The sequence below is a fragment of the Chlorocebus sabaeus genome, chromosome 12, assembly GCF_047675955.1.
Source record: "Chlorocebus sabaeus isolate Y175 chromosome 12, mChlSab1.0.hap1, whole genome shotgun sequence".
NCBI classification, from domain to species: Eukaryota; Metazoa; Chordata; class Mammalia; order Primates; family Cercopithecidae; genus Chlorocebus; species Chlorocebus sabaeus.
Genome location: NC_132915.1, coordinates 64857157 through 64884901, shown reverse-complemented (window position 1 = coordinate 64884901; position 27745 = coordinate 64857157). Strand labels below are relative to the sequence as shown.

At 51.3% G+C, this 27745-nt stretch overlaps 1 protein-coding gene and 1 long non-coding RNA gene across 2 annotated transcripts; one reads left to right on the top strand and one right to left on the bottom strand.

Annotated features, from left to right (window-relative positions):
• Positions 1-93: 93 nt before the first annotated feature.
• On the bottom strand, positions 94-26852 carry GLIPR2 (GLI pathogenesis related 2). The gene is made up of 5 exons (XM_007968755.3): positions 26535-26852; positions 15456-15564; positions 14674-14777; positions 12354-12431; positions 94-1637 (listed from the first exon to the last, which is right to left on the bottom strand). Exons 1-5 carry the CDS (start codon positions 26545-26547, stop codon positions 1477-1479), a joined length of 465 nt encoding a protein of 154 aa, XP_007966946.1. The 5' UTR covers positions 26548-26852; the 3' UTR covers positions 94-1476.
• Positions 1644-14669, top strand: LOC140712966 (uncharacterized). Its single transcript, XR_012094834.1, has 3 exons — positions 1644-4725; positions 9055-9160; positions 14572-14669. It is a non-coding gene; the product is annotated as an uncharacterized lncRNA (long non-coding RNA).
• Positions 26853-27745: the final 893 nt, after the last annotated feature.

The window sequence follows — 27745 nt, the reverse complement described above, 5'->3', positions numbered from 1 at the left end:
GCAGGTATTCTGGGATTATTTAAGAGAGGGATTCAGAGTCATGGATTGTCTCAGCCACCGAGAATCAGATATGAATCACATTGGAGGAGGATATTACACAAAGAAAAAGATTTTATTGTCTTCTTAGTCAATATCCCCGGCGAAATTAGAGGCATAGCTTGAGACTGGTCACAGTGCAATACAGACCCTCAGGAGCTGCTTTGAGGACTGGCCTGCCCAGATGCCTGCAGTTAAGCCAGCAGCCCGCTCACTCCCGCCCCTGCCATCTTGACAGACGGGGCTGCCATGGTTTCAGGGACACTTGGCAGGGCATCTGGGTTGGTCCCTCCCACATGGACCTTGTAAAGTTGCTATTCAGGGGAACCTGGTATCATTTCAGGCAAAACACAGAACCATATTAGCATTTCTAAGCCCCCTACTCCGGCCATCTCCCTGGAACATTTGGGCTTGTCACACATTCCAGGAGGGAGCAGCAGCACAGCTGCAGCCACAGTTGCCAGGAACAGGCCTGGGCTCCCGCCCTGTGTGGGGGGAGGGCAGAGGGTGGAGGGCTTCCTCTGGGGGCTCTGAGTAAACTCACCCTCACTCCACCTCTCTGACTTCATCCATCCAAGGCTGCTTGGCCAAGAGCCCAGGCAGGGTGAGGGGCTGTCTCCCAGCCCAGGACTGGGCTGCCTAGCAGAGGTGGGGGAGGGAGAGCTTCAGGCCTAGCCCAACTCTGCAGAAACCAGGGGTAGCCTGCTGAGCTCTGAAATGCCAGAAGTTTAAGAAAAGAGGGAAGGGGGCAAGAGGTGGTGGTGGTAGTGGTACTTTGCTATTTAAAGGTAGAAGAATGCAAGGAAGTAAAGCTTTTTTTCTCCATTTGTTCTCTGGCGACCCCATTGGAGAATTCCAGGAGGCACGCAGGATATCACATCATGTTTTACAACTGAGAAATCTCAGTAATTCTGTAAAATGGAGCCCCTGCCTGCTTCATGCTCCTGATGGAAGCTGCTTTATATTTATGTGCTTAAAGCTGTATTTTATGTCACATTTAAATGAGGGTTTAATAATCTTAATTATCTACCAAAAGTAGATTACGGCGCATGAAGATCACATAAAATGAACTTCACTTCTCAGCATCACAAACATTTGGAATACAAAAAGTCCAGGGATGGATATTAGAAGTAAGAAAAGTACAAAAGAAGTTTGCTTAAAAATAACAAAAAATTTAAAAACCGGATTCCCCCCTCCCCCCAATCCAAATAATCGTGGTCTAGGTAACGATCGGGATAAACGCTTCCTTTGCTCACTCCTGTAGTAAGAATGAGCTCACGCAGAACTGTATGCCCAAGTGTGTGTACCAGAAACACTCACATGCATCACACACACGAGCACATACACCCACAGGGACAGACGGACGGCCGGGTTTTGGTTGTTCTAGGCACTTCATATCCACGTTCTGAAGTCTGCCACCTTCCCATTACATTTAACAAGTTACTTCTTTGGTGGCAGGACGTTTTCTTCGAAGAAGCCCTCGTTGACAACATTCCCTGCTGGGAAGTATCTGGCCACCACAAAGGAGGATCCGTCACTTGCGGACGCCTTCCCCACGCCCATCTTCTTTGTGTTCTTCCATACCATGGCCGTGAAGTGTCCTGCAGGGGAACAGGTAGAGGGAGAGGGACGCGGCTGAATTAGCAGAGCCTGAAGAAGGATGTGGCAAGGGATTGTTGAACCCCTGTACCATCTTGCCAGGCTCAGGTTAGCATGGTCTTCACAGACCCCCTGCAGGGAAAGGAGAGACAAAACGCTCTGACTGCCTGACTTCTTTTTTTTTCTTTCCCAAGATGGAGTCTCGCTCTGTCACCCAGGCCAGAGTGCAGTGGCGTGATCTTGGCTCACTACAATCGCCGCCTCCTGGGTTCGAGTGATTCTCCTGCCTCAGCCTCCCAAGTAACTGGGACTACAGGTGCATGCCACCACGCCCAGCTAATTTTTTTGTATTTTTAATAGAGATAAGGATTCACCATGGTCTCGAACTCCTGACCTCAGGTGATTCACCTGCCTCAGTCTCCCAGTGCTGGGATTACAGGCGTGAGCCACCGTGCCTGGCCAGACTGCCTGACTTCTAAAGCAGGTCCTTTCCATCAGCCACACTGACCTTACCCACCTCCCCACCTTCCAACAGTCTCCCAGAGATCACGACAAAGCCCAGTGGCCCCAACAATTAGGATGCCACTTTACCTAGTGCCTGTGTCTAACTCTGTCCCCAAGCTGCAATCTCGAAGCTCTCCGGTGATCCCCTTTTTCTTCATCTTACTGGACACCTGATGAACACTTCCTACTCTTCTCCTTTTCAAGGCACCCCTCCCCCTTTTGGTTTCTAGGATGCCACAGTCTCTTGCCATTCCTCCTGTCTCACTGCCTCCTCTTCCTCCTCCTCGCCCTCACTTATAGATATTGAAGGACCTGCACTTCCCAGGGCTTAATCCTGGGCTTTTTTCTTTTCCCTTTAAGCTCTCTTTAGGGAATTTCGTCTTTCCCTGGCTCCCAAATTTATTTCTCCAGCTCAAATCTCTGCTCTGTGTTCCAGACATAACTAATTACTGGACATTTCCACATGGATGACTCATAGGCATCTCAGATTTAACCTTTCCAAACCTCACTCCCAGTTTTTGTCCCCCTAGATTTATTCCTCTCCCAGTCCTCCCATCTCCATCAGCGGTACCTCTATGCACACACTGCCACGGGGAGTCTGCATTCCTCCCTCTCCTTCTTTTCACCCACAACAACCTAGCATTCAGTCTTGAAGAATCCAACTCTAAAATGCATCTCAGGTCCACCCACTCCCAAACCCTTGGTCCCAACTGCAAACTTCTCTCACATGGACCATTGCAATAGCCTCCTGACTGGTTCTATGGCGTCCACCTTGGCCCCTCAAATTCATTTTCTTTTTTTTTTTTTTTTGAGACGGAGTCTTACTTTGTCACCCAGGCTGGAGTGCAGTGTCATGATCTCAGCTCACTGCAACCTCTGCCTCCTGGGTTTAAGTGATCCTCCCACCTCAGCTTCCTGAGTAGCTGGGACCACAGGCACATGCTGCCACTGCCAGATCATTTTTCAAAAATTATTTGTAAAGCCGGGCACCATGACTCATGCCTGTAATCCCAGCACTTTGGGAGGCCAAGATGGGTGGATCATCTGAGGTTGGGAGTTCGAGACCAGCCTGACCAACATGGAGAAACCCATCTCTACTAAAAATGCAAAATTAGCCAGGCGCGGTGGCACGTGCCTGTAATCCCAGCAACTCAGGAAGGCTAAGGCAGGAGAATCACTTGAACCCAGGAGGCTGAGGTTATGGTGAGCCGAGATGGTGCCACTACACTCCAGCCTGGGCAACAAGAGCAAAACTAGGTCTCAAAAAATATATATATATATTTTATATATATATACACACACACACACATATTATATATATTTGTAGAGACAGGGTTTCCCTATGTTGCCTAGGCCGATCTTGAACTCCTGGGCTCAAGTGATCCTCCTGCCTTGGTTTCCCAAAGTGCTGAGATTACAGGTATGATCCATCACGCCTGGCCAAGACACTCTTCTGATGACCAACAACTTCTTGCCCCTTGGTCTTAGCCTAAATATCACTTGTTCAAAGAAGTCATTTGCAAACACCCTTTTATTTATTTATTTTTGAGACGGAGTCTCACTGTTGCCCAGATTGGAGTGCAGTGGCGTGGTCTCAGCTCACTGCAACCTCTGCCTCCCGCGTTCAAGCAATTCTCCTGCCTCAGTCTCCCAAGTAGCTGGGATTACAGGTGCACACCACCATGCCCGGCTAATTTTTGTATTTTTAGTAGAGACAGGTTTTACCATATTGGTCAGGCTGGTCTTGAACTCCTGACCTCAGGTGATTCACCCGCCTTGGCCCAGCCAAGTTTTGGTATTACAGGTGTGAACCACCATGCCCAGCCTGTAAACACCCTTTTATTTACCGAACATCTCCCTCCCAAGACATTCTTACCACACTGTTTTTTCCCCCTACGTACCATTCTTCCCATTTGTGTGATGCATTTGCTTGATTATTTGTTTACTGTTTGGCTCCTTCACCAGACTATGAGTCCATATGGGCAGAGGCCAAGTTTGTTTTAGTCACCAAAATACACCCAGTACCTTGGCATAACCTGGCACATGGAAAGTGTAAAATAAACGTTTGAAAGAATGAGTGGAATTGATGAATAAAAGTAATATAGAAGATCCATCTCGGACTCCAGTTCTGCCTTCACTGGAAGTACAGCCTTCTATGTTTTGAGCTTTTTGAGATTTCGACACATTGCAGCCTCGTTCAAATCCTTCTGCTCTGAGCCAAACATCTCAGTTCCTTTTCAAGCTACTTGCTCCAGCTCCAGACACCGCCAGGTCTTGCTGAGGCCTATTAGCATCAGTCTCCCATTTCTCAGACTCCCTGTCCTTTCCTCTCTGGTCTTTTTAAGCTACGAATATAGCTTAGCTTCCAAATCTCCTCCCATTTGGGAGTCAAAGAGTTGATGCTGTAATGCATTCCTTGCTCAATGATCATAAATTTTTTTTTTTTTTTTTTTTTTTTTTTGAGACAGAGTCTCACTCTATTGTCTAGGCTGAAGTGCAGTGGCACGGTCTCAGCTCACTGCAACTTCTGCCTCCTGTGTTCAAGTGATTCTCGTGCCTCAGCCTCCTGAGTTGCTGGGACTACAGGTGAGTACCACCACGCCCAGCTAATTTTTGTATCTTTTTTTTGTTTGTTTGTTTTTTGAGACGGAGTCTCGCTCTGTCGCCCAGGCTGGAGTGCAGTGGCCGGATCTCAGCTCGCTGCAAGCTCCGCCTACTAGGTTCACGCCATTCTCTTGCCTCAGCGTCCGGAGTAGCTGGGACTACAGGCGCCCGCCACCTCCCCCGGCTAGTTTTTTGTGGAGACGGGGTTTCACCGTGTTAGCCAGGATGGTCTCGATCTCCTGACCTCGTGATCTGCCCGTCTCGGCCTCCCAAAGTGCTGGGATTACAGGCTTGAGCCGCCGCGCCCGGCCTAATTTTTGTATCTTTAGTAGAGATGGGGTTTTGCCATGTTGGCCAGGCTGGTCTCAAACTCCTGATCTCAAGTGATCCGCCTACCTCAGCCTCCCAAAGTGTTGGGATTACGGGCATGAGCCACCGTGCCTGGCATAAATTCTTATTTGTTGGGGAATAGAGGCGGGGTGTTCATCTCTTCCATCTTTATGGTTTAGCATTTACAGAGATCAATGAGACATTTGTTTTCTGTGTCACAGGATAACATTCATTTGCTAAAGCAACACTGAAGAGATTGCTCTCTCCTAAATATCTGGCTTATGATTGAGCAAGCTATATGAGGGCAGGTGCCACATCTGTTTTACTGATCACCATACACCTAGTGTTTAGCACTGGGCCTGGCACATAGTAGATGCTCAATAAATATTTGATGAAGAAAGGAAGAAACAGAGGGAGGGAGGGAGGAGGAAAATCATGATCAGAGTAGCTAAGATTCCCATAGGGTGGTTAAGAAAAAAAAGGGCAACCACTTCACACCCAGTAGGATGGTTATTATAAAAAACAGAAACAAAAATAATAGACTATAACATGTTTTGGCAAGGAAGTGGAGAAACTGGAACTGTTGTGCACTGCTGATGGGAATGTAAAATGGCACAGCTGCTCTGGAAGACAGTACGGCAGTTCCTCAAAAAATTAAACATAGAATTGCAATATGACTTAGCGATTTCACTTCTAGGTATATACCCAAAAGTACTGAAAGCAGGGATTCAGATATTTATACACCCACGCTCCCAGCAGAGAGGTTAAATGATTGGCCCAAAGTCACACAGCCTGGCCGGGCGCAGTGGCTCACGCCTGTTTTCCCAGCACTGTGGGAGGTTGAGGTGGGTGGATCACTTGAGGTCAGGAGTTCGAGACCACCCTGGCCAACGTGATGAAACCCCATCTCTATTAAAAATAGAAAAATTAGCCAGGTATGGTGGTGCACGCCTGTAATCCTAGCTCCTGGGGAGGCTGAGGCAGGAGAATTGCTTGAACCTGGGAGGCGTAGGTTGCAATGAGCCAAGACTGCGCCATTGCACTCCAGCCTGGGTAACAGAGTGAGACACCATCTCAAAAAAAAAAAAAAACCCATAAAGTCACACAGCCCAAGTATCCATCAACAAATGAAAGGATAAGCAAAATGTGGGATATATATATATATGTATATATGTGTATATATATGTATATATGTGTGTGTGTGTATAATAGAATATTATTCAGCTTTAAAAAGGAATTCTGAGGCCGGGCATAGTGGCTCATGCCTGTAATCCTAGCACTTTGGGAAACTAAGGGGGGTGGATCACCTGGGGTCAGGAGTTTGAGACTAGCCAGGTCAATGTGGTAAAACCACGTCTCTACTAAAAATACAAAAATTAGTATACCACTACACTCCAGCCTGGGCGACAGAGTGAGGCTCCATCTCAAAATAATAAAAAATAAAAAAATAAAAAGGAGGCTGAGTGTGGTGGATCGCGTCTGTAATCCCAGCACTTTGAGAGGCCAAGGTGGTCAGATCAAGAGGTCAGGAGTTCGAGACCAGCCTGGCCAACATAGTGAAACCCCATCTCTACAAAAAAAAAAAAAAGAATTAGCTGGGCACGATGGCGGGTGCCTGTAATCCCAGCTACTTGGGAGGCGGAGGCAGAATAATCTCTTGAACCCGGGAGGCAGAGGTTGCAGTGAGCCAAGATGAGGCCATTACTCCAGCCCGGGCAACAGTGTGAGACTCCTTCTCAAATAAAATAAAATAAAAAGGAATTCTGACACGTGCTCTAATATGGGTAAACCTTGAAAACATGATGCTAAGTGAAATAAGCCAGACACAAATGGACAAATACTGTATGATTCCATTTATATGAGGTAGCTAGAAAAGTTAAAACCAAAAGCAGAACAATGGTTGGGGTGGGGTGGGTAGGGATGGTTTCCAGATGAAACTTATTCTCATAAGGAGTGCGCAACCTAGATCCCTTGCATGAGGAATTCATAATAGGGTTTGTGCTCCTATGAGAATCCAATGCCACTGCTGATCTGACAGGAGGCAGAGCTCAGGCAGTAATCTCACTCGCCCACTGCTCACCTCCTGCTGTGCGGCCCAGTTCTTAACAGGCCATGGGCCCATACAGGTCCACCACCCAGGAGTTGGGGACCGCTGGTCTAAGGGGTCCTGAGTTTTAATCTGTGAAGATGAAAATAATTCTAGAGATGGATGGTGGTGATGATTGCATAACAGTGTAAATGTATTTAATGCCACTGAATCGTACACCTCAAATGGTTAAAATGGTAAATTTTCAGTTATATATGCTTTACCACAATTTCTTTTTTTTTTTCTTTTTGTTTTTTTAAATACATGGCTTCACTCTGTTGCCCAGGCTGGAGTGCAGTGGTGCAATTGTGGTTCACTGCAACCTCAACCTCCTTGGCTCAAGCAATCCTCCTACCTCCTACCTCAGCCGCCTGAGTAACCAGGACCACAGGCACATGCCACTGCATCCAGCTAGTTTTTAAATTTTTTTATTTATTTATTTTTTTTTTTTGAGATGGAGTCTCGCTCTGTCACCCAGGCTGGTCTTAAACTCCCAACCTCAGGTGATCCGCCCACCTCAGCCTCCCAAAGTGCTGGGATTGCAGGCATGAGCCACGGTGCCCGGCCTAGTTTTTAAATTTTTTTTGTAGAGATGGGATCTTGCCATATTGTCCAGGCTGGTCTTGAGCTGCTGGACTGAAGGGATCCTCTTGCCTTGGCCTCCCAAAGTACTGGAGTTACAGGCATAAGTCACCACATCTAGCCTATTTTACTAAAAATTAAAAAACGAAAGTGGGAGAGAGAGGAAGAGACTGGTGTCCACACTCTTCTAATTCTTTAGGGAAGAGACAAAGTTGATGCTTCCCATTGCATCCTGTATATGGTAAGGACTGAAATAAATGTTTGTGGATTAAATTCTATTTTTTCCCCTATAGTTAAACTTCTTTTAAAACCTTTTTTTTTTTTTTTTTTGAGACAGAATCTCACTCTGTTGCCCAGGCTGGAGTGCAGTGGCATGATCTCATCTCACTGCAACCTCCACCTCCTGGGTTCAAGTGATTCTCCTGCCTCAGCCTCCTGAGTAGCTGGGATTACAGGTGCACACCACCACACCCAGCTAATTTTTGTATTTTTGGTAGAGATGGGGTTTCGCCATATTGGCCAGGGTGGTCTTGAGCTCCTGACCTCAAGTGATCCACCTGCCTTGGCCTCCCAAAGCACTAGGATTACAGGCATGAGCCACCATGCCTGGCCATTTAAAACATTAAAAAATTTAGCTATAATTTATTTCTTTGTCTGCATTTGCAAAGGACTGAAAGTTACTAAATTGTTTATGAAAAAATCAAATGTAAACACGAATCTAGTTGACATGATACAATTGAAGAATGAAAAGAAAACAAACCCTAAGTACAATTATGCATATTTGCCACTATCTTTAAACTTGTATTAACTGCTGTTTAATAAGCTCTGGTTTCCACCCAGAATAGAGGATAAAGACTGCTTGCCTATTTGCCCTTGGCTCTTCATACGTTTGGGTCACAGCTCCAGGCTCTCAGCAGCCTGGTGTCCCTACTTCTACAGGCCATTTCCAAAGGCTCAAGTCCTTTCTTACACTAGCCTGCTCTCACAGGAGACCACATGCTTGGGCCATTGACCCTCCCACTCTCTCTGTCTCCCAGAAAAGGAAGAAGCTGCCATTTATCCACTGGTTGCCAAGAAAATAATTAGACACAAAGTGCACATCAGCAGCACAAGTGCCTGTGGCAGCCTTTTCCAAGCTGATGAGGCTAAGCAATCTTTTTTCTCGCGGGGGTGGTTTCTGTCTGCACAGAGGGAATTAAGCTATGGGTATTCAGAGATGAAGTAAATGACACAACTTCCTTAGCAACCATCAAATACACACTGGTTGCTAACTCTAGTCCACTAACGAAGGTTCCTTTTTGTTTTTCCTAAAGGGATGACATCTTCTTTCCTGCTGTGAATCAAACTTCCTAGAATATATCTTTGAAAAACACACTAAATATGTCACAGTATATCCTCGCAAGGGAATAATGTGCAGAGGTAAGAAAGAATGAACGAGCACTTTTTGTATGATATGGCACACTCTCTGACAAGCATAAAACAGGTCATATACTCTGACACCAGAGTGCAGAAAAGGGAAGAGAACATTTATACACACATGCTGGCGTAAGCACAGGATAACTCCGGAATGATTCACAGGAAACTGGTATCTCTGGTTGTCTCTTGGGAGTGAAAGTGCTAGGGGTCAGGGCTGGAAAGAAAACTTTTCACCTTCGATAGCTCCCAATGTTCATATCATATAAAAATATTATTCATCAGGAGGCTAAGGTGGGAAAATTGCATGAACCTGGAAGGTGGAGGTTGCAGTGAGCCGAGATTGTGCCACTGCACTCCAGCCTGGGCAACGGAGTGAGACTCTGTCTCAAAGGAAAAAAAAAAAAAAAAAAAAATATATATATATATATATATATATATATAAAATTCATTCAGAATAAGCATACATAATAAAACATAAATATAATTTAAACAGAATATATCAAAGTAATGATAAGATATTATTTCTCTTCACTCAGCACACTGCAGTGACTGACCAGCATCCTTCATCACAAGATGCTGGCCTGGGTGGGGTTGGATTATAGGGTATTTCTTTTTTTTTTTTTTTTGGAGACAGTCTCACTCTGTCACCCAGACTGGGGTGCAGTGGTGGGATCTTGGCTCACCACAACCTCCACCTCCAGGATTCAAGCAGTTCTCGTGTCTTAGCATCCCGAGTAGCTGAGATTACAGGCATGCATCACCACACCCGGCTAATTTTTGTATTTTTAGTAGAGATGGGGTTTCACCATGTTGGCCAGGCTTATCTTGAACTCCTGACCTCAAATGATCTGCCTGCCTCGGCCTCCCAAAGTGTAGGGATTACAGGTGCGAACCACTGCACCTGGTCAAAGGGTATTTCAAAGGCTCTTTCACCTACAACAAGGACTCAGGTCAGGGAATCCATGAACAGAGATGCAGCAAGGAGGAGTTGCAGACAGGGTCTGGGGGAGGCTGAGGCAGGATGGGCATGAAGATCTTTAAGGGTCTTGCAAGCCCCCAGTATGACACCACCCAAAATCTCATTCCTGTCTTAGGATCAGGCTCTGTCTGCCCCCAGGCACTGCCTGTTGGTACCTGGAACAGCACAAGGGCTGGCTGCTCTGGGATTTTCCTCTTTAGGGATGGGAGGTGTAGGGCAATGAGTGAAACGAGTAGTCAGTGATCATGGAAAGTTGGGCTCTGACTCTGGTGAGTCCTGTCTTGGAGTGGGAGTGGTGGAAAAAGCATCGTATCAGGGACAGAAGGCACGAGAAAGGCTGCTTCCCTTTTCTAGGCCTCAGTTTCTTCCTCTCCAAAATGGGTAGAATAAAGCCTCCCTTTTTTTTTTTTTTAAGACAGAGTCTCGTCCTTGTTGCCCAGGCTGGAGTGGGCAATCTCCGCTCACGGCAACCTCTGCCTCCCAGGTTCAAGTGATTCTCCTGCCTCAGCCTCCTGAGTAGCTGGGATTACGGACACCTGCCACCACACCTGGCTTTTTTTTTTTTTTTTTTTTTTGCATTTTCGGTAGAGACAGGGTTTCACCATGCTGGCCAGGCTAGTCTTGAACTCCTGACCTCAGGTGATCCACCTGCCTTGGCCTCCCAAAGTGCTAGGATTACAGGTGTGAGCCACCGCGCCCGGCCTGTGGAGGCACTTTCTAATTACCACGTGGCGTGCACACACACGCACAGTGCTAGTTAATAACTTGCTCAGACACGTGTCCGATTGCTCAAGAATCTTGCTCATGGGAAAAGCAAACCCAGAAGCTATGAAATAAGAAGTCTTCTGGACACCATCTCTATTAAAAGAAGACAAGGTCCTGCCTACACATCCTTAATCAATAGCAGAAACTTGTTACTGGTCCCTCCCCACACTCTTAGATATCCTTGCCCTAGAATCACCTGTTCACACTCAAAGCCCTGCCAGCCCGGCCTGGAGTCCTGCAGGGGTTAATGGAGGGGAGGAATGCCTCAGCAGATGCTTCTGCCTCTGCCCCAGAGTCCCAGGAACAACGCAACACAACATGGTTGCAGAAACCCCCACCCTGAAGGGCAGGCAGCAAACCACAGGAAACGGTGACTGGCGCTGAGAACCTGTCACTTCCTGCTTCTGGAGCACCCCTCTAGAGGGTGGAAGGCCTCAAGGCTCTACTTGTGGGTGGGACAGATGGGGTAGGAGGAACGAGGTGAGCAGAGTCCCTTTCTATGTTTTCCTGGTGCCTTCTGGTCAGAGAAACTCCCGCCCCCTTCTAACACCATCCTGGGCCCCAGGAGGCTCTGAGTCGGTTTTGAGGAAAGACAAGGAGCCTGGTGAGCCCAGCAAAAGGCAGGGGGAGCCCAGGGCACAGGGCGGCTGCCCAGAGGGACCCTGGGGCACAGGGCGGCTGCCCGGAGCTTTTGTTAGGGGAGGCCTATGGGAAGGGAACATGGACGCACGGAAGGTTCCTCCCTACACTTGAATCACCAGCTCTCAGGATATCCCTTAGAAGCCACCTTCTCCCTCTCCCCTGGGAAGAGGGGACAGGAATTGACTCAAGTCCACACAGCAAAGGGTGCCAGAGCTGAGACTAGATCAAGGTTCTCTGCACCCCAAGCTCCTCAACTGCAAACTAGAGCAGAAAGGGGAAGGGAGAAAGCCAGGGAGACCGCAAGGGTCGGGGAAGGGTGTGGGGTGTGGAGGGAGGAGTGCCAGCAGCTTGAGCCTTCTCCTGATGGCCCCAGGGAGCCATGACAATTGAATCAGGAGAGCATCAGGGGCAGAGACAATTTTAGAAGTACTGAGGCTGCTGGAGAGCAGGATGGATTGCAGAAAACAAGATGAGACGCAAGGTGACCAGTTCAGGAATGAAGCTCCAAGCAGTGGAAATCCAGTCTCCTATGACACACTCCAGGAATGGGAAGAGCTCTGAGCTGATGGGGCAGGATTCAGCAGCTGGGGGCTCACAGAGGGAGCAGAGCACGTAGCAGGGGGAAGCTGGAGATGTAATGGGAAAAGGAGAGCTTTGGTCTGTGGTCAAGGTCAATCCAGAGAAACATGGAAGAGGTTAAACAGGAAGGAAAGGGTTGATGTTTTTAGAGGGCTGGTTCATCTCTGAAGTCAGACACCCAACCTGCATTGCTGCCCAGGGCCAGGCCCCTGGTGAGACCCTGCCACTCACCAGTCCCCGAGGTGAAGCCAGGCTGCTGGAAGTTATAGTTCTTGATTTCACTGTACCATCTATCAGCCACCTCCTTTCCTGTGTGGAAATGACATTGTTCTAAAACTCAGCCACAAAATCCACCCACTCCCTGTTGCCTGCATCTCCTCCCATTAGCCCCAAGCCACCTATCCAGCAATTAGACATCTGAGAAAGCCCCAGTCAGCTGATGCATCCTAGATGCTGCTTTGCAGACTCCTAGGGACTCCTGCCCATGAGCATGGCCAGGCTGAAGAGTGGGCCTTCTGGGGGGCTGGGAAGAGCACTGGCCTGGGGTCAGGGAACCTGCACCTATCCCCCCACAACCCACACACACTGACTTGCTGTGTAATCCTGGGCAAAGCCTTCCCTCTCTTGGTCTCAGTACAATGAAAAGTTTGAAGGCAATATACTGCAAGGGCCTTCTGATGATGCTCCGAGTTTCTAGGAGACTATACTGTCATCTCACCCCAAGTGCTGCTCTTGAAACATCCATAGTTGGAAAGACAATCAGGCTGGTAAGCCAAGGATCTCCACTGTGGGCAGGAGGGCCCTCACCTGGGGCATCCACTGTTCCCACAGGTGTTGATATGGGCAGGCATTTCCCTGGGAGCTGATGCTCTCCCGGCCAGAGCCAGGAGTGGGGACCTCAGAGCAGTCAGTCTCAAATGTGTGCAAGAATCTTGTTAACGGGCAGATTCCGATTCAGTAGGTCTAGGGAGGGACCTAGGATTCTGCATTTCTGCTCCCAGATGCTACTGCTGATCCATGTTCCACACATCAGCCTCACCTGGAGAGCATTTAACAAATACTAATGCCTGGGTCCTTCCTCAGACCAACTGTGTCTGTCTCTGGAGGACAGACTCAGGCGTTTTTTGTTGTTGTTGTTTGTTTGTTTGTTTGTTTTTTCTGAGACAGAGTTTTGCTCTCGTTGCCCAGGCCAGAGTGCAACGGCACGATCTCAGCTCACAGCAACCTCCGCCTCCCAGGTTCAAGCGATTCTCCTGCCTCAGCCTCCTGAGTAGCTGGGATTACAGGCATGTGCCACCACACCCGGCTAATTTTTGTATTTTTAGTACAGATGGGGTTTCTCCATGTTGGTCATGCTGGTCTCGAACCCCTGACCTTAGGTGATCAACCTGCCTCGGCCTCCCAAAGTGCTGGGATTGCAGGCATGAGCTACTGTGCCTGGCCTGGTATTTTTTTTAAAGTTTCACAAAAGATTCCAATGTGTGGCCAGAGTAGGGAACCACTGGCTCAGAGACCACCTACCCAACCCCCTCTCTGTAGAGACGGGAAACTGGGGGCAGAGGAGGGAGGGACCTGCTTAAGGCTCCCAAGGGAGCCCGTGCAAGGCTGGGATGGACCGTGTCTCCTGAATGCCCACCTTCCTGTCCTATGCCCTTCTCCCGGGGCCCATCAAGGGCCACAGCCTGGGCTTGGGAAGGAGCCTGCAGGCTGAGGGCGTGGCCTCGGAGGGAGGGGTGAGTAGGGGGTTCCCCAGGAGCTCACACACGCCTCCCAGTGGGGGTGCCAAGGACCATGCTGCACAGGAGCCCTGACTTAGGCTGCCCTAGGGAAACCAAGAGGACTCGGGGGAACTCCCAGGAATGTGAGGCTGGGGAGGGAGTGAGTCATTCTCCCACTGGTGTTTGGAGAAAGCTTCAGAGATCCAGATAGCTCTCCAATATTCTTCCTAAAAAGCCACATCAGGGCTGTCAGGGTCAGAGGGTCAGAAAGCTCAAGAATGTGCGGGCAGCGCGGTGGGATCATTCCAGATTGAGACCTTGCATGGAGACGTTGTCTTTTCCATTATTATTATTTTTTCCAAAATGGAAAAAGCTCTATTGCTTTTCTTCTATTACAAAAGTAATACACCAGCACTACTGGTAGTGTATCACCAGTACAGTAGGAAAGTAAAATTTCTCGGGAAGAAAATAACATTTCTCGGTAGCTGGGGATGCTCTGGTGCCCACAGAATCAGGCTGAGATTCTGTACAAAAGCGGTCTGTCTCCCCAGCCCCCACTCCTTGGCCTCGGAGCTTCTCCGAAAGTGGGGGCCTGGTCAGTCTGACTCATCTCTGTGTCCCTGGCACCCGGCACAGGCCTGGCACTGAGCCAGCCATCAGAGACCTTGTGGTGAACTGAAGTCAGCCTGGGAGCAGATTCAGAGAGCTCTGGTTTTCCTTTCCTTTCCTAGGCCTGTGGCTACACTGCGAGGGTGCTGGAGCCAGGAGGCATTTGAGGAGGACTTGTCCTTCCAACTCCCGCAGAGAGGAGAGGAGCTGAAAATGTGACCCACCTGTCTGATCGTAGGATGCCCATGCGAGGTTCTCCCCACACTGGCCGCGGCTGGACTCTGGGCTGTGCTTGAGGATCCTCGTGCTGGCCAGGGCTTCAGAATACCTGCAGAGTCCACAGTGCCTCCTCAGAGCAGGTGCAGTTCAGAGAACCCCCAAAGTATGTGCCCCAAGCTAGTGTGGCTGAGTTTCCTTCCCTGCCCAGGGCTCACAGAGGAGCTAGCGGAACACCACTCCTGCATGACTGCTGAGCCTCCCAGCAGTCCCATTCCACAGAGGAGCAAGTCGAGGCTCAGGGGAACAAAGGGACCTGCCCAGGAGAGTGACAGAGTGGTTATTCAAGTGTGGTTGTATCTGATCCCAAAACCTGGTCCCCGAAACCATGTGGGGCCCCCCAACCTTTTTTTTTTTTTTTTTTTTTTTGAGATGTTGTCTCACTCTGTCACCCAGGCTGGAGTGCAGTGGCATGATCTTGGTTCACTTGGTTCACTGCAACCTCCACCTCCCGGGTTCAAGCGATTCTCCTGCCTCAGCCTCCCGAGTAGCTGGGACTACAGGCACCCACCACCACACCTGGCTAATTTTTGTATTTTTAGTAGAGATAGTTTCACCATGTTGGCCAGGCTGGTCTTGAACTCCTGACCTCAGGTGATCCACCCGCTTCGGCCTCTCAAAGTGCTGAAATTACAGGTGTGAGCCACTGTGCCTGGCCACAGGGCCCCTTTGCAACTGCAGCAGTGGCACATGAAGGGCCCAAGTCACCCGGATGTGCTAGGGGACTCACTGTTGAGCCTCCCGGTTGAGCTTCTTGCAGAGCTTCAGTGGGGGGACGCCATGCTTCTGCCGATACTCATTGTGGGCCTTCAGGACCTCATTATGAAACTGTTTGGAAGCTGGAATGATTACAAAATGGAGAATGGCTCAGTGCAGAGAAAACACTCATCAAAAGTGTAATGGCATGCTGAAAGCAACACCCAGCTCAAACCTCAGGCCATGTGGACGGGCTGCTGCTCCCCTCCAACACCTGGCACCCCAGCCAAGTGGCCCTGCTCCACGCCACTGCTCACTCTACCTGGCATTGTGCTCCATATCTCTGCACATCTAAAGCCCATGGATCATGTGGGGCCGTATGGGCCATGTTAGGGATTTGGGTCTTTATCCAAGGCAATGGGGAAGCCACTGAAAGGGAGCAGGGCAGTGAGCTCCGTGTGTTTCTCAGAGACCCTGCTGGCTGCTAAGTGGAGGATGCACAGAAACACAGAGCAGATTTGGGGACCTGGACAGTCAGCAATAGGACTTCGGAAGTAAAATATCTGAAGGAGACCGGGTATCTCAGGCTAGATCTAGGGAGAGCAGAGGGGACCGGAACGGGCCAGAGCTGGGAGTCCAGAAAGAGGCCTCCTGGCTGGGGAGGAAGGCACCTATGCTGGGTGGGTGAAGCCAAGGAGACAGAGGGACAGACAAAGAGACAAGGGAAGGACAGCCCTGGGGAAGCAGAGTGTGAGGGTGAGTTTTAGGTGCCGACTTGACTGAATTAAGGAATACCTCGAGAATTGGTAAAGCATTATTTTGGGGTATGTTTGTAGGGGTGTTTCTAGAGGAGACTGGTATGTGAGTCTGAGTGGGGAAGATCCACTCTCAACGTGGGTGGGTGCCATCCAATCAGACAACCTGGGGACCCACAAAGAAACCTACTGCAGCGGCAGAGCCACCGCAGAGTCCCCACTAGGACAGTGCCTAATGGAGCTGCAGAAGTGCAGCCACCCCAAGACCCCAGAACTGTGGAGCTACCAGCATGCAACATGGGCCTGGGAAGGCTGAAAGCATGAGGCTTTGACCTGAGAGAGCTGAAGCCGGACAGCCCTAAGCCTTGGGGGTGGGGCTGCCTGAGGCCCTGGGGCCCAACTCCCACCCAGTGTGCCCAGGAGGCAGGAGATGGAATCAGAGGGGATTATTCTCCAGCCTTAAGATTGAATGTTTTCCCTACTGTGTTGTGGACTTACTTGGGACCAGTTACCTTCTTTCGTATTTCTCCCTTTTGGAATGAGAATGTCTATCCTATGCCTGTCCCACCACTGTATTTTGGAGTAGATAAGTTGTTTTGATTTCACAGGCTCACAGCTGGAAGGAATATGTCTCTGGGTGAAGTGTGCCTTAAATCTCACCTGTATCTAATTTAGATGAGACTTTGGACTTTGCGTTGGTGCCAGAACAAGTTAAGACTTGGGGCTATTGGGATGGAATGAATATATTTTGTATGTGGGGAGGACATGAGTTTTGGGGAGCCACGGGCAGAATGCTTTGGTTTGAACGTCCTCTCCAAAACTCATGCTAAAATTTAATTGTCAATGTAACAGTGTTAAGGAGTGAGATCTTTAAGAGGTGATTAGAGGGCATTATCACAGGACTGGGCTCCTGGTAAAAGAATGAGTTTGGCCTGGCCTTCTCCCTGTCTTGACTGCTTACTTGCCCTTCTGCTTTTCCATGGGATAATGCAGCATGAGGGCTTCATCAGATGCCAGTGTCATGCTCTTGGACTTCCCAGCCTCCAGAACTGTGAGCCAAATAAACGGTTTTTTAATAAATTACCCAGTGTGTGGTATTCTTTTATACCAGCAGAAAATGGACTAAGACACAGAATAGGAGAAGAGTGTAGCAAAGAAAGTGGAGGTGGTGGGAGGGTGAGTGGTATGATCAGCAGGCCCAGGGCTGCAGTGGGGAAGAGGTGAAACCCATGCCCAATTAGGTCATGATCTCAGAAAGGGCAAAGTCAAGGAGGCTGTGGTTAGGGAGAGAATAAGTAGGTGAAGCCAAAAGCAAGCCAGATCAATAGTGAACAGAAGCCATACCAATTTGGATCTGAAATGATCCCCATCCATCCATCCATCCATCCATCCATCCATCCATCCAACATCCTCCATCCATCCATTCAATATCTTCCATTCATCTGTCCATCCACCATTCATTCAACATCCTCCATCCATCCAACATCCTCCATCCATCCACCCATCCACCTAATATCTTCCATACATCTATCCATGCAACATTGTCATCCATCTAACATTACCCATCCATCCAGCATCATTCATCCATACATCTACCATTCATCCAAGGCCCATTCATCTATCCTCCATTTACCTGTTCATCTGCTCTCTGAGTGCTTCCCCTGTGCCATGTCCCATATTGTGTGCTAAGGGTCCAGAGACAAGTCAGTCACATGTTGCTCTCAAAGAGCTCATATACAGAAGGCAGGCAGCCTTGTAAACAGACACTAGCCATGCGATAGGTGTCAAGATGCAGGTAAGCATAGATGCAAAAGGAACTTGGAGATTAACCTAATATGGGATCAGGAAGGAGGCAACTCCCAATATGAGGCCCCAGAAATGTCTGAACAGGGGCCAGCCAGCCAGGCTATGATGAAGACACCGAGCACCTTACTCAGGAATCTGAGAGTTCCCTTCTGTGGAAATGGGGGTGAGTTGGATGGGTTCTGAGTGAGGGCCACAGAAAGCCCTTCTGCTGAACTGGTCCCATCAGGCCACAGCCTGTCCCTCAAAGACTGGCTGTGGGTAGTGGCAGGAAGGGTGTGAACCATAAAGGAAGTGCCACGCTCTTCCTCTACCCCAGGTCACCTTCACCGGTGCCTTTCTCCTACTCTGCTGCCTTTCACCCAAGGCTGAGGAGATGATGCAACAGGGAGTCCTCGTCCCTTTTCTCATAGCCAGATCTCCCATGTCTCCTGGGCCCTCAAGTCAAATCCCATGGAATTTCTGAGGGGACGTAAGGGAAAGAAGACCCAGGGCTTGCCTTCAGGGGGTTTGGGGGCTGCAGACCCAGGAGCTGCAGACCCAGGAGCTACAGACCCAGGAGGGGAAGGTAACTGCAGGTCACACCTTCATGGTGGAGCTGTCCATGGGCCTTCTGAGAAAGAGGAAGTAGACTGTTAGATAAAGAGTACGTGGACCAAGCTCTAGAACTTGGGCTCATTAAGGCTGTCCAGTGAGGTCCAGTCACAGTAATGTGGGCAGGGCAGGGATATGGGGGCTCTGAACCCCAGGATTGTGAGGTTTTGGTTGCCAGGCAGAGGTGGGGAGACCTGGAGGTGGAAACTGATCATGGGGACAAGCGTTAAGGCAGAGGGCGGAGCTACAACCTGAAGTATCAGGACTTCCTGGCCAACAGGCAGACCAAGCCCTTGTCAATAGGAAAAACAAAGATTTCAGGTCTACGGTGGAGAGGAGAAAAGTCAGAGGTGTTGTTTAACGTGTATAGAGTTTCAGTTTGGCAATATGAAAAAGCTGTGGAGCTCTGTTGCATAGCAATGTAAATATACTTAACTCTACAGAACTGCACACTTAAAAATGGTTAAGATGATACGTTTTATATTATGCATTTTTACCATGATAAACAAAAAGATTTCAGGGTTAGCATGTTAATGTGGAATTTGGGATAAGGAGTCAGAGAGGCTTTTAAAGAATATCTCACAGGGAAATGCCAGGGGCGATGGCAACTCATGGGACCCCGATGGGGGTCTTGTTGACCAGTTTAAGAAGAGTCAGCTGGGTAGCATGGCCTCCGGGAACCCAGGGGTTCTTGGGCCATGGGCTGCTTCCCCAGCCTGGTCCCTGCTTTGTGCAAGAGACAGTGGTGATTTGAGGTGTGTTGAGGCTGGAAAGGCGGTTTAATGAGGAATTGGTACAAGGATGGGGAATGTTCAGCCTGGAAAGGATCAGCCTCTGGAGGACACACTGCAGGCCCCTGATGAATTCTAGGGCCCTGAGGGAAAGCTTGGGCCAGTGGGTAGAAAGGCAGGATGACAGATTTCAGCTCAGTCTAAGAAAGATCTTTCCTAGTTAAAGCTTCTGACGACCTAAAGGAACTACCTCACAAGGTAGTGAGCTCTCTGCCACTGAAGGAATTCAAGCAGGTGAGCCCCTCTTGGAGGGACTCAGGCCCTGAGTTAGAGGACCTTCAAGTCCCTTCCAATCCTGAGATCCTGTAACATCCCGCTGGGGTAGGAGTGAGAGGAGACAAGATGAACAACTGACCCAAGACGTGCAGGAGTTTCCCAAACAAGCTTCTCTCAGGAGCCACTGATCAGAACAAGTGAGTGTGCAGGCAAGGGCCCATATGGGTGACACCGCCAAGGTGACGGGGGTCCCCATCCGAGTGGCAGGGTTGTCCAGGCCCATCCTAAAGTCCCTTCTAGCTCCCATGTCCCGGACAGGCCACGGTGGGTCTCGTGGGACACCACGGGAGATGCACGAGGCTGAGTGGCACGTGCAGTGGTGACCACAGATGCGTCAGGGAAAGGAGGGCTCCCTGGAGGAGGTGTTCCTGGCTCAGGAAGCATGAATGGAGGAGGCAAACAGCAGAGAAAGAGCCAGGGTGAAGGGACCACGTGTATCCTGGGGCTCTGAAGAGGAGGGGGAGACAGGGGAGTGGGTGGTTCGATAAGGGGAAGCCAGTTGAAAGGCAGCCTGAGTGCTGGGGTCAGTTTGCACTGGATCCCATAGTGCTGGAGGCCCTTAAGTTTCCTTGGCAGAGAGGGACATATAAGGCTGCTAAAAACTAGGTCACTGCACTCCCAGAATGTGGGAAGTAAAAAGAAACAAAAGTGAAAGGTCCTGTGTCCAAGCAAAGCTCAGTGCTCAGAAGCTGCAGCTAGGCACTGTGTCCGCCAGTGCCAGGCCCCTGAGCCAGGGTTCTCTGGAAGCAGCCAGGAGGCCTTTCTGGTAATCGGTGGCGGGGAGCCCTCTCTCACCACTCCTGGCAACCACACCTTGGGCAGCCCCAGGAGTCCCCTCCCACCAAGGCAACCAGTCCTAGCCCAGGTGGCTCCTCTGAGAGGGCTGCCGCCCCAGGGAGGCAAAGTTATCAGTGGCAGCCACACCTAACAAGAAGCACACCCCACCCTCACCGAGAAACCCAAGAATACAGATAAACATAAGGAGAAAAAAGTCAGAGAAAAGCTGTCCACCTCCCAGTTAGGCAGGGAGAGCCTTCCCAGCCACCCTACGATGGGGGATGGGCAGGGATGACGTCCTCATTGTGTAGGAGGGTAAACTGAGGCTGGAAAGTCCACATGGTCTCAGAGTGCCAACCCTGAGGTCGGAGGAAGTTGCAGGCCCACCCATCCCAGGCCTGCTTTCTCCCACTCTCTGGGCATGTGCTGGGCCTACACATGATCTTATTTCTCACCATCTTCTGTGGGAGCTGCCATGGCCTTACCCATGTTTTTTTCTTTCTAATTAGGAAACTGAGGCTTGAGAAGGGAAGTTACCTGCCCAAATTGCCACAACTAGTCCAGATCCTATGCAAAGCCCTGTCCTAAGCCTCCATCCCTCCTCAGGGTCATGGGAGACAAAGGGAATGACGGAAAGAGACAGGGGGTGACTGAGGAGGCCTGGGAGGGGGATCAGACTCGAGGACAGCTGAGGAAAGCAGAAGAAAATAGACAGGGGTGGCAGCTGCCTTCAGATCTCTGAATTGAGCAAAGGAGAGGAAGGAAGAGAAGAGAAGAATGAAGACTTCTCAAGAGCCTCCTCTGTGCCAAGCCCTTTTTCAGCACACCTGGCTGAGGGGCCCCGGGGGAAATCAGGGACTGTGGAGTGCAGGTTACCAGGGTGCCAGACTTGGGGCTTAAAAGAAAGGTCAGAGCTGCTAAAAGGAGGCAGGAGCTGCCTGGGCCCAGCTCCCCAGGGCTGAGGGAAGGGGCTGGGCTGTCTTTGCTGGGGTAGAGGGTATAGATGTCCTAGGTGGGACTGCACTGGGTTCTCGAAGGTCCTTCTGGAGGCCAAGCCTCTACTGCTGGAGGCTCTGTAAAGATTCTGAGGACAAAACAAAAAGCCATGCGTGGTGACTCACGCCTGTGGTCCCAGACTGAGATGGGAGGATCCCTTGAGCCCAGGAGATCAAGGCTGCAGTAAGCCATGATCACACAACGGCACTCCAGCCGGGGTGACAGAGCAAGACCTTGTCTCAAAAGAGAAAAAAAGATTCTGAGGAGGTGTACGCCCCTCCTCTACCATTTAAACTTTTGGTTGAGACAGGCTCTTCCCTCAGCATCTTCCTCCTCTCCCGAGGCCTCCCTGAGCCCAGCCTGACTCAATCCTGGGCCCTCTCCAGGCTCCTCATGAAAGAGCCGGTGACTGTCAGGGCCCAGGGCAGGAACTGTGAACAGACCCCTCCAACTCCTTGGCAAAACGCTGGAAAGAAACCTGGTTCCACCTTGGGGGCAAAGCTGGTTTTGCTTGTTTATCAGGAAGAAAGAATAAAAAGTTGGCAGTTTAAGGAAAAAACAAAGAACGGATTTCAGCTGGGTAACTCCTGCTCTTTAAGCCGGTTCTGGGAATTTCAACAGCCAAATCCCCGCTCTGCCTGGTATTGGCCATGCGATCTTGGACACGCTGCTTCAACACTCTGTGCCTCCTTTCCCCATACATAAAATGGGAGCAGCAGTATTTAACCCTCACCATAGCCTAGTGTAGTGCAGTGGCCAGTGTAGTGAGGGTGAAATGAATTCATCTATGTTAATGCTTTCGAACTGTTCTGGAATATAACGAACAGTTATTAAATGCCAACTGTAATTATTATTATTACCACTGGACAGGGACAGAAAGCTTTTTGGGCTTCGGCTTTGGAAGAACCTGTTCCTGCTCCTTCCGGGTCAGGTCCCCTCCTGTCCTGCCTTTACATTGACGTTTGATGGCCTTTTTCAGCCCCTCTGAGCTTGGCTATTTGCTAAGTGAATGAGTGAGTGAACAAATGAATGAGGTTCGCACTTCAGCACAGTGAAGGCGGGACAGGATTCCTCTCTTCATTACAGATGAGGAAACTGGGCTCTTTGGATGGTGGGGGGCATGCGGATTGTCCAAGGCCACACAGAGTCCACATTAGAGCTGGGTGTAAGAATACCCCTCCCTTTACCCCCTCCCCTGCTCCAAATCTCCCACACTTTCCACTTTACATATTGCTTCCTCTTTTCCAAATGGCAAGAATGATGTCTATGAGGAGTTGCTCAATTGCTTACGGGAACAAGGCATCCCCTCCCCCCAAGCATTAGCCTCCCCTAGGCTGTCCCTCTCCATAGAAAGTGGTTGTAATTGAAGGGGAAGCAGCCGTTGTCCAGCCCTGCCTGCCTACTGTCACTCAGGCACATCCCTGCCCCTCTGGGCCCCAGGTTCCCCATCTGTGTGTGAAGGAAGGATGACATCTGTGGTTTTCATAATGTCTTCAAAGCAGGGAAACACTTCCTTGGAAGGAAATCTTCAATAAAAGCAACAGATGAAAATGAAACTGCTGGGGTTGGCCTGGTCCACACAGCCTCTCCCTGCAGAGGCCTGAGGGTCTCACTCAGTAGAAAACTCCTGGGCTCGTTGGCCCCTAAAGGCCTGTCTGCTCTGATTTCCTCTGGTGCTAGGTGGATGGAGGGACACTAATATTCTTAGAGCTGATGGAGGCTGCGCGGAAGTCCCCACCGGGCTAGAGTTCAGGCTGGCAAGGAGCAGGGTGTCAGGGCAAGTGGTCAGTGTGGGAGAGAGGACAGGACACAGTAGGGGAGTCAGAGAGCTGAGTTCAAATTCATTGGTTTGCTTACTGGTCAGTGTGTGAGCTTGGGCAAGGTACTGAACCTCTGTAAATCTATAGAATGAGGTGATAATAACTGCCTGGCAGTGCTGTCACAAATATGGTAACATAGAAAATACTGAGCTCTTTGCCTGGGATGCAGTTGAAGATTAATCATTGGTGTCACCAGTATTAGGGACAGGAGGCTTCCACTGAGCCCACGGTCATTGCCTTTCTCTTCCCCACCACACTTGCTGCACACCAAGTCCCAGCAGAGAAACCAGGGCTGGGAGCAGGACCCGGGAGTCTTCGAGCACTGGGTCAAGCGTCTTCTGGAATTTCAGCTGTGCCAGCTGTGTGACGATTTACAATAATGCCCGTTATGCCAGGCAGCTCTGGGGTGTATCTGAGGTTAAAGATGAAAAAGAGACTGGCTTCTGGGCAGTGAGGAGGAAACTGAGGCCCAGAAGGGGCAGGGACGGATTCCTTATGATGGTCTTTACAGAAGCACACAGAGCCCCTGTGAGTGCCACCTGCCCTGTGGACACAGACAGCAGCCCTGGGCTGATGGCCTGGAACTTCAAGGTTGGGCTTGCATTGAAGGCCCATTGGGCACTGGGTCACCCAGAAAAGTCATTTTCTTTTAGGGACCCTAGGAGAGCCAGATATTAATACTATTCTGGGGGCTCTCGGTTTTCCAGTTGGGGTGGGGGAGATAAATTCAATGCACCTGACTGTGAGGGAGAAAGGCCTGGGTCAGAATTCTGCAAGGTCCCTGGGTGTATATGTGTGTATTAGAGGTGGAGGTGGCCTCTGACTCAACCAGTTCTAACCTGCTTTCTGCCACTGGCCCCCTCCTCTCCTGAGTAAAAAGTAATCTTCCTCTGAAACCTGCCCAACCCTGCATCTCCAGGCATAGAAGCCATCACCCCATCATGCAGGCCTCTGAGCCTTCCCTCTGCTTCACAGTAAGTTGTCATCAAGTCTGCCCAAGGCCACCATCTCACACATCAATCCCATCCTCCTCTCAAGCCTCCATCCTGCCCTGGATGCCTCTGTCATCTCCTGTCTGTGTGACTGCAGCAGTCTCCCTCATTCTCCCTCCACCTTCTCTCCATCCATCCGATCCACCCTACATCCTGGCAAAGCTCTAGGCCCGCTGCTTTCAGATCAGTGCCTTTCCATGGGACCCCAGGTTCTGTAAGATGAAGTCTAAATTCCCAAGACCCTCTGGGATTTGACCACCTCCTCCAGGAACCCTCACCGGCTCCCATGCGGAGCAGTCTCCTCACCTTGAGCTCCCACCGCCCTTCACCAGCACCTATCTTGTGGTTTGGATCATTTCCCACCTCTTACTCAAGCCAGATAGTGCCTGTCTATCCCCTACATAGCTTTATGTATTCCTTTCACAATCCAAGTGGATGCACGCCCCAGCACTGGGTCCACAGCTTGATACAGAGCTGCTAGACAGTGCAAAGGAGGGATGGAGGAAGGGATGGACAGATAGAAGAATGGGCACACAGCTGAATATGAGCAGTTCTGGAAAACCATGCCTTACATAAGACGCTGGAAACAACTGATTAAGATGTGGCCTAGGCTGGGCACGCCTGTAATTCCAGCACTTTGGGAGGCCGAGGTAGGCAGATCACGAGGTCAGGAGTTCGAGGCCAGCCTGACCAACAGGGTGAAACCCCGTCTCTACTAAAAATACAAAAGTTAGCTGGGCGTGGTGGTGCGCACCTGTAGTCCCAAGCTACTCAGGAGGCTGAGGCAGGAGAATTGCTTGAACCCGGGAGGCGGAGGTTGCAGTGAGCTGAGATCGCACCATTGCACTCCAGCCTGGGCAACAGAACGAGACTCTGTCTCAGAAAGAAAAAAAAAAAAGTAGCTTAAGGGAATTTGTGGATTTTCTCCTAAATCTACAGAGAAAGGAGTTGATTTCCCAAGTAGATATCTCGAAAGACTTGCTCTCATCTGCCATACTTTTGCCTCATCACCACCTGTCATCCTGTTAACTAAATGGCAACCCATTATATCACCTTTCCATACCGTGAAGAACCCCAGGGCTCATATGTCCACCCTCACTGTACAGACGGGGAGGACCAGCGGGAAGGAGGCTTGCTCAGAATCACACAGCCAGTGATTGACTGGGCCAGGACTGAAAGCCAGACCTGCCTCTACAGCCTAGGAAGGCTGGTTAGGACCAAGGCCAGGGAAAGCCACTTGCTCCCAGCGCTGGCATCTCCTGAGTCCAGATCTTGGGGGACAGATCCTAGAAGGGACCTAGCATTACTCATCGGAGGTGGACAGTCCGGATGAAGCAGGACTTCTGAATCCTGTTCAACAGCTATTCCCTAAGAGCCTCCTGTGAGGCAGGAGCAATACTGAGATAAACACGGCCCCCGGCAGCCAGGGGTGAGGACCCGGCAGGAAGCAGGTCTGTGGCTCAACTCTTGTCCCCGGCACACTGCAGGAAGGGCTGCAGCGAGGAAAACACCAGGTTGGGCGCTCCCTCCCGGGGGAGGGGGAATCACGGAGTGGGGTGGGGGGGCTTTTCAGGCTGAGAGTGGGGGTGGTGAACGCCCGGCAAGGAAACCCAGGGGAAGGGACCTGTGCACCAGCCTCTGGACAGCTCTAGTGTAGGGCGCAGGTAAGGGGTGGGGACCCACTCCCAGGGGCGTGAAGGCAGGACTGGAGCGTGTCCTTTCACTGAGGACAATGGTGAGGAAGGTGTTAGGGAGCGACAGGAGGAGAGCTGCGCTGTAGAAAGTTCATCCAGACAGCCACAGTAGAGAGGATGGGGTGCCCCAGGAGAAAGGGAGCCAGACCAAGTCTAGCACACGGGAAGCCGGGTACTGCGCGGGTGCTCAGGAGAGGAGGAACAACAAACAGATGAGGGTGATGCTCAGGGTTGTCCTCGGGACAGCCGAGTGGGGCAAAATGCTTTGCAGCGAGAGCGGTTGTCACACTTTGGTGACTTTTCCAACTCTAACTCTGGCCTCCTGAAACAAAGCAGAAGCCACGCCTTGGCGGGCTGAGGCGCGCAGCCCCTCAGGGTCGGGAAGCCCTTCTTGGCGCGATCCCCGGTTCTCCGGCGGGGGCCTCCTCGGGCTCCCCTTCCCCCCCCCCCGGGTTCCCCGGAAACCGCGCCGGGGCGCTCCGCCCGCGCGCCCTCCACCCGCACTCCGGGCTCCCGCACTCCCCAGGACCTGGCTTGCGGCGGGCGAGGGAGACCGCGAGGTCCGGGAGCGCTGGGCTCGGAACCATTCCTCAGTGGGCGCGCCCGCAGGCTCACCTGACTTGCCCATGGCCGGCTCCGCGCGCTCCTCGCTCCCCGCGGCTGCGCTGCACTGCGCTCCCCCGGCCCAGCGCCGCCCCGGAGCCCAGAACCGGGCTGATGCTGCGGCCCCTCCTCCGGCGCCGCCCGGCCCCCGCCTTATAAGGAGCGACAGCTGAGGGCGGAGGCGCCCGGGGCCACCCCGCGGGCCGCCCGGAGAGCTCGCTCCGGGGAAGCAGCGCTGCGACTGCCGAGGGCTCCCCGGATGCGGCCGCAGGGCCCAAGCCTCCTGGATCCCACCTGGAGCTGTCCCCTCCCGAGGCGCGTGGGGAAGCCCGCGCCTGTTGGGCTCCGGGTGGCTGCTCTGCGCCGACGCGCGGCGAGGGCAGAGGGGCTCACGGTCGCGGCACGAGGGGCGTTCCGGCCGGCGCCACCAGGGGGCGGCCTCTCCCTGCCGCGGCCTGACCCGACACACGCAGCCCCGGGGTGTGCCCCCATCTCGGGTGTGCCCCCATCTCCGGTGACCCCGGGCTCCGGGGGGCAGCTGGTGCGGGGAGGGCGACGCTCCTCTCCCAGGACACGCCCTCTACTGCCAGTCGGGGTGGAAGCGCAGCCGCCTCTGACCTGTCCACTTGCCCCTCATTGCCTCCCAGCCCAAGCCAGTTCCACACCCCCGCAGTCTGGCTCTAGACCTGTCTCCCCAACGCCCCCACCTTTTCTCCATACTCCAGTCAAACTAGATTTCTTGTCATCCCCCAAACATGTTCTGGGATTTCCCACGTCCCTGCCTTTCCTCAGGCCGTCCCTCCGCCAGGAGTGCTGGCCCTGGAGCCACCATTCCAGTGCTGCCCATCCCTCAAGGTCGGCCGGTCTTTCTAACTGCCAGGTGCCCTGACCCTGGGGGCAGCACACACCAGGTATTGGGGAGACATGGTCCCACCCATGGCCCCTGCCCCGTGGGAGAAGAGCACTTACTTCACCGCACAGCCCAAGTCACCTGCGCCAGACTTCCGGCAGACGCTCCTTTCTGGGGAAGGGGCTCAATACACTCCAAATGAAGGAAGCGAATTTTAAGGCTTTTCAATCAACGGGCACTGAAGTGAGCTGGCCCACTGATGATAAGCCTAGAATTTGTAATACCGACAGCTTCCGAATGCCCCGCAGGGCAATGGCTGGGCACTGTGCTCTCTATTCCTTTCCCCATGTCAGGCAAATACATCTACTGTATT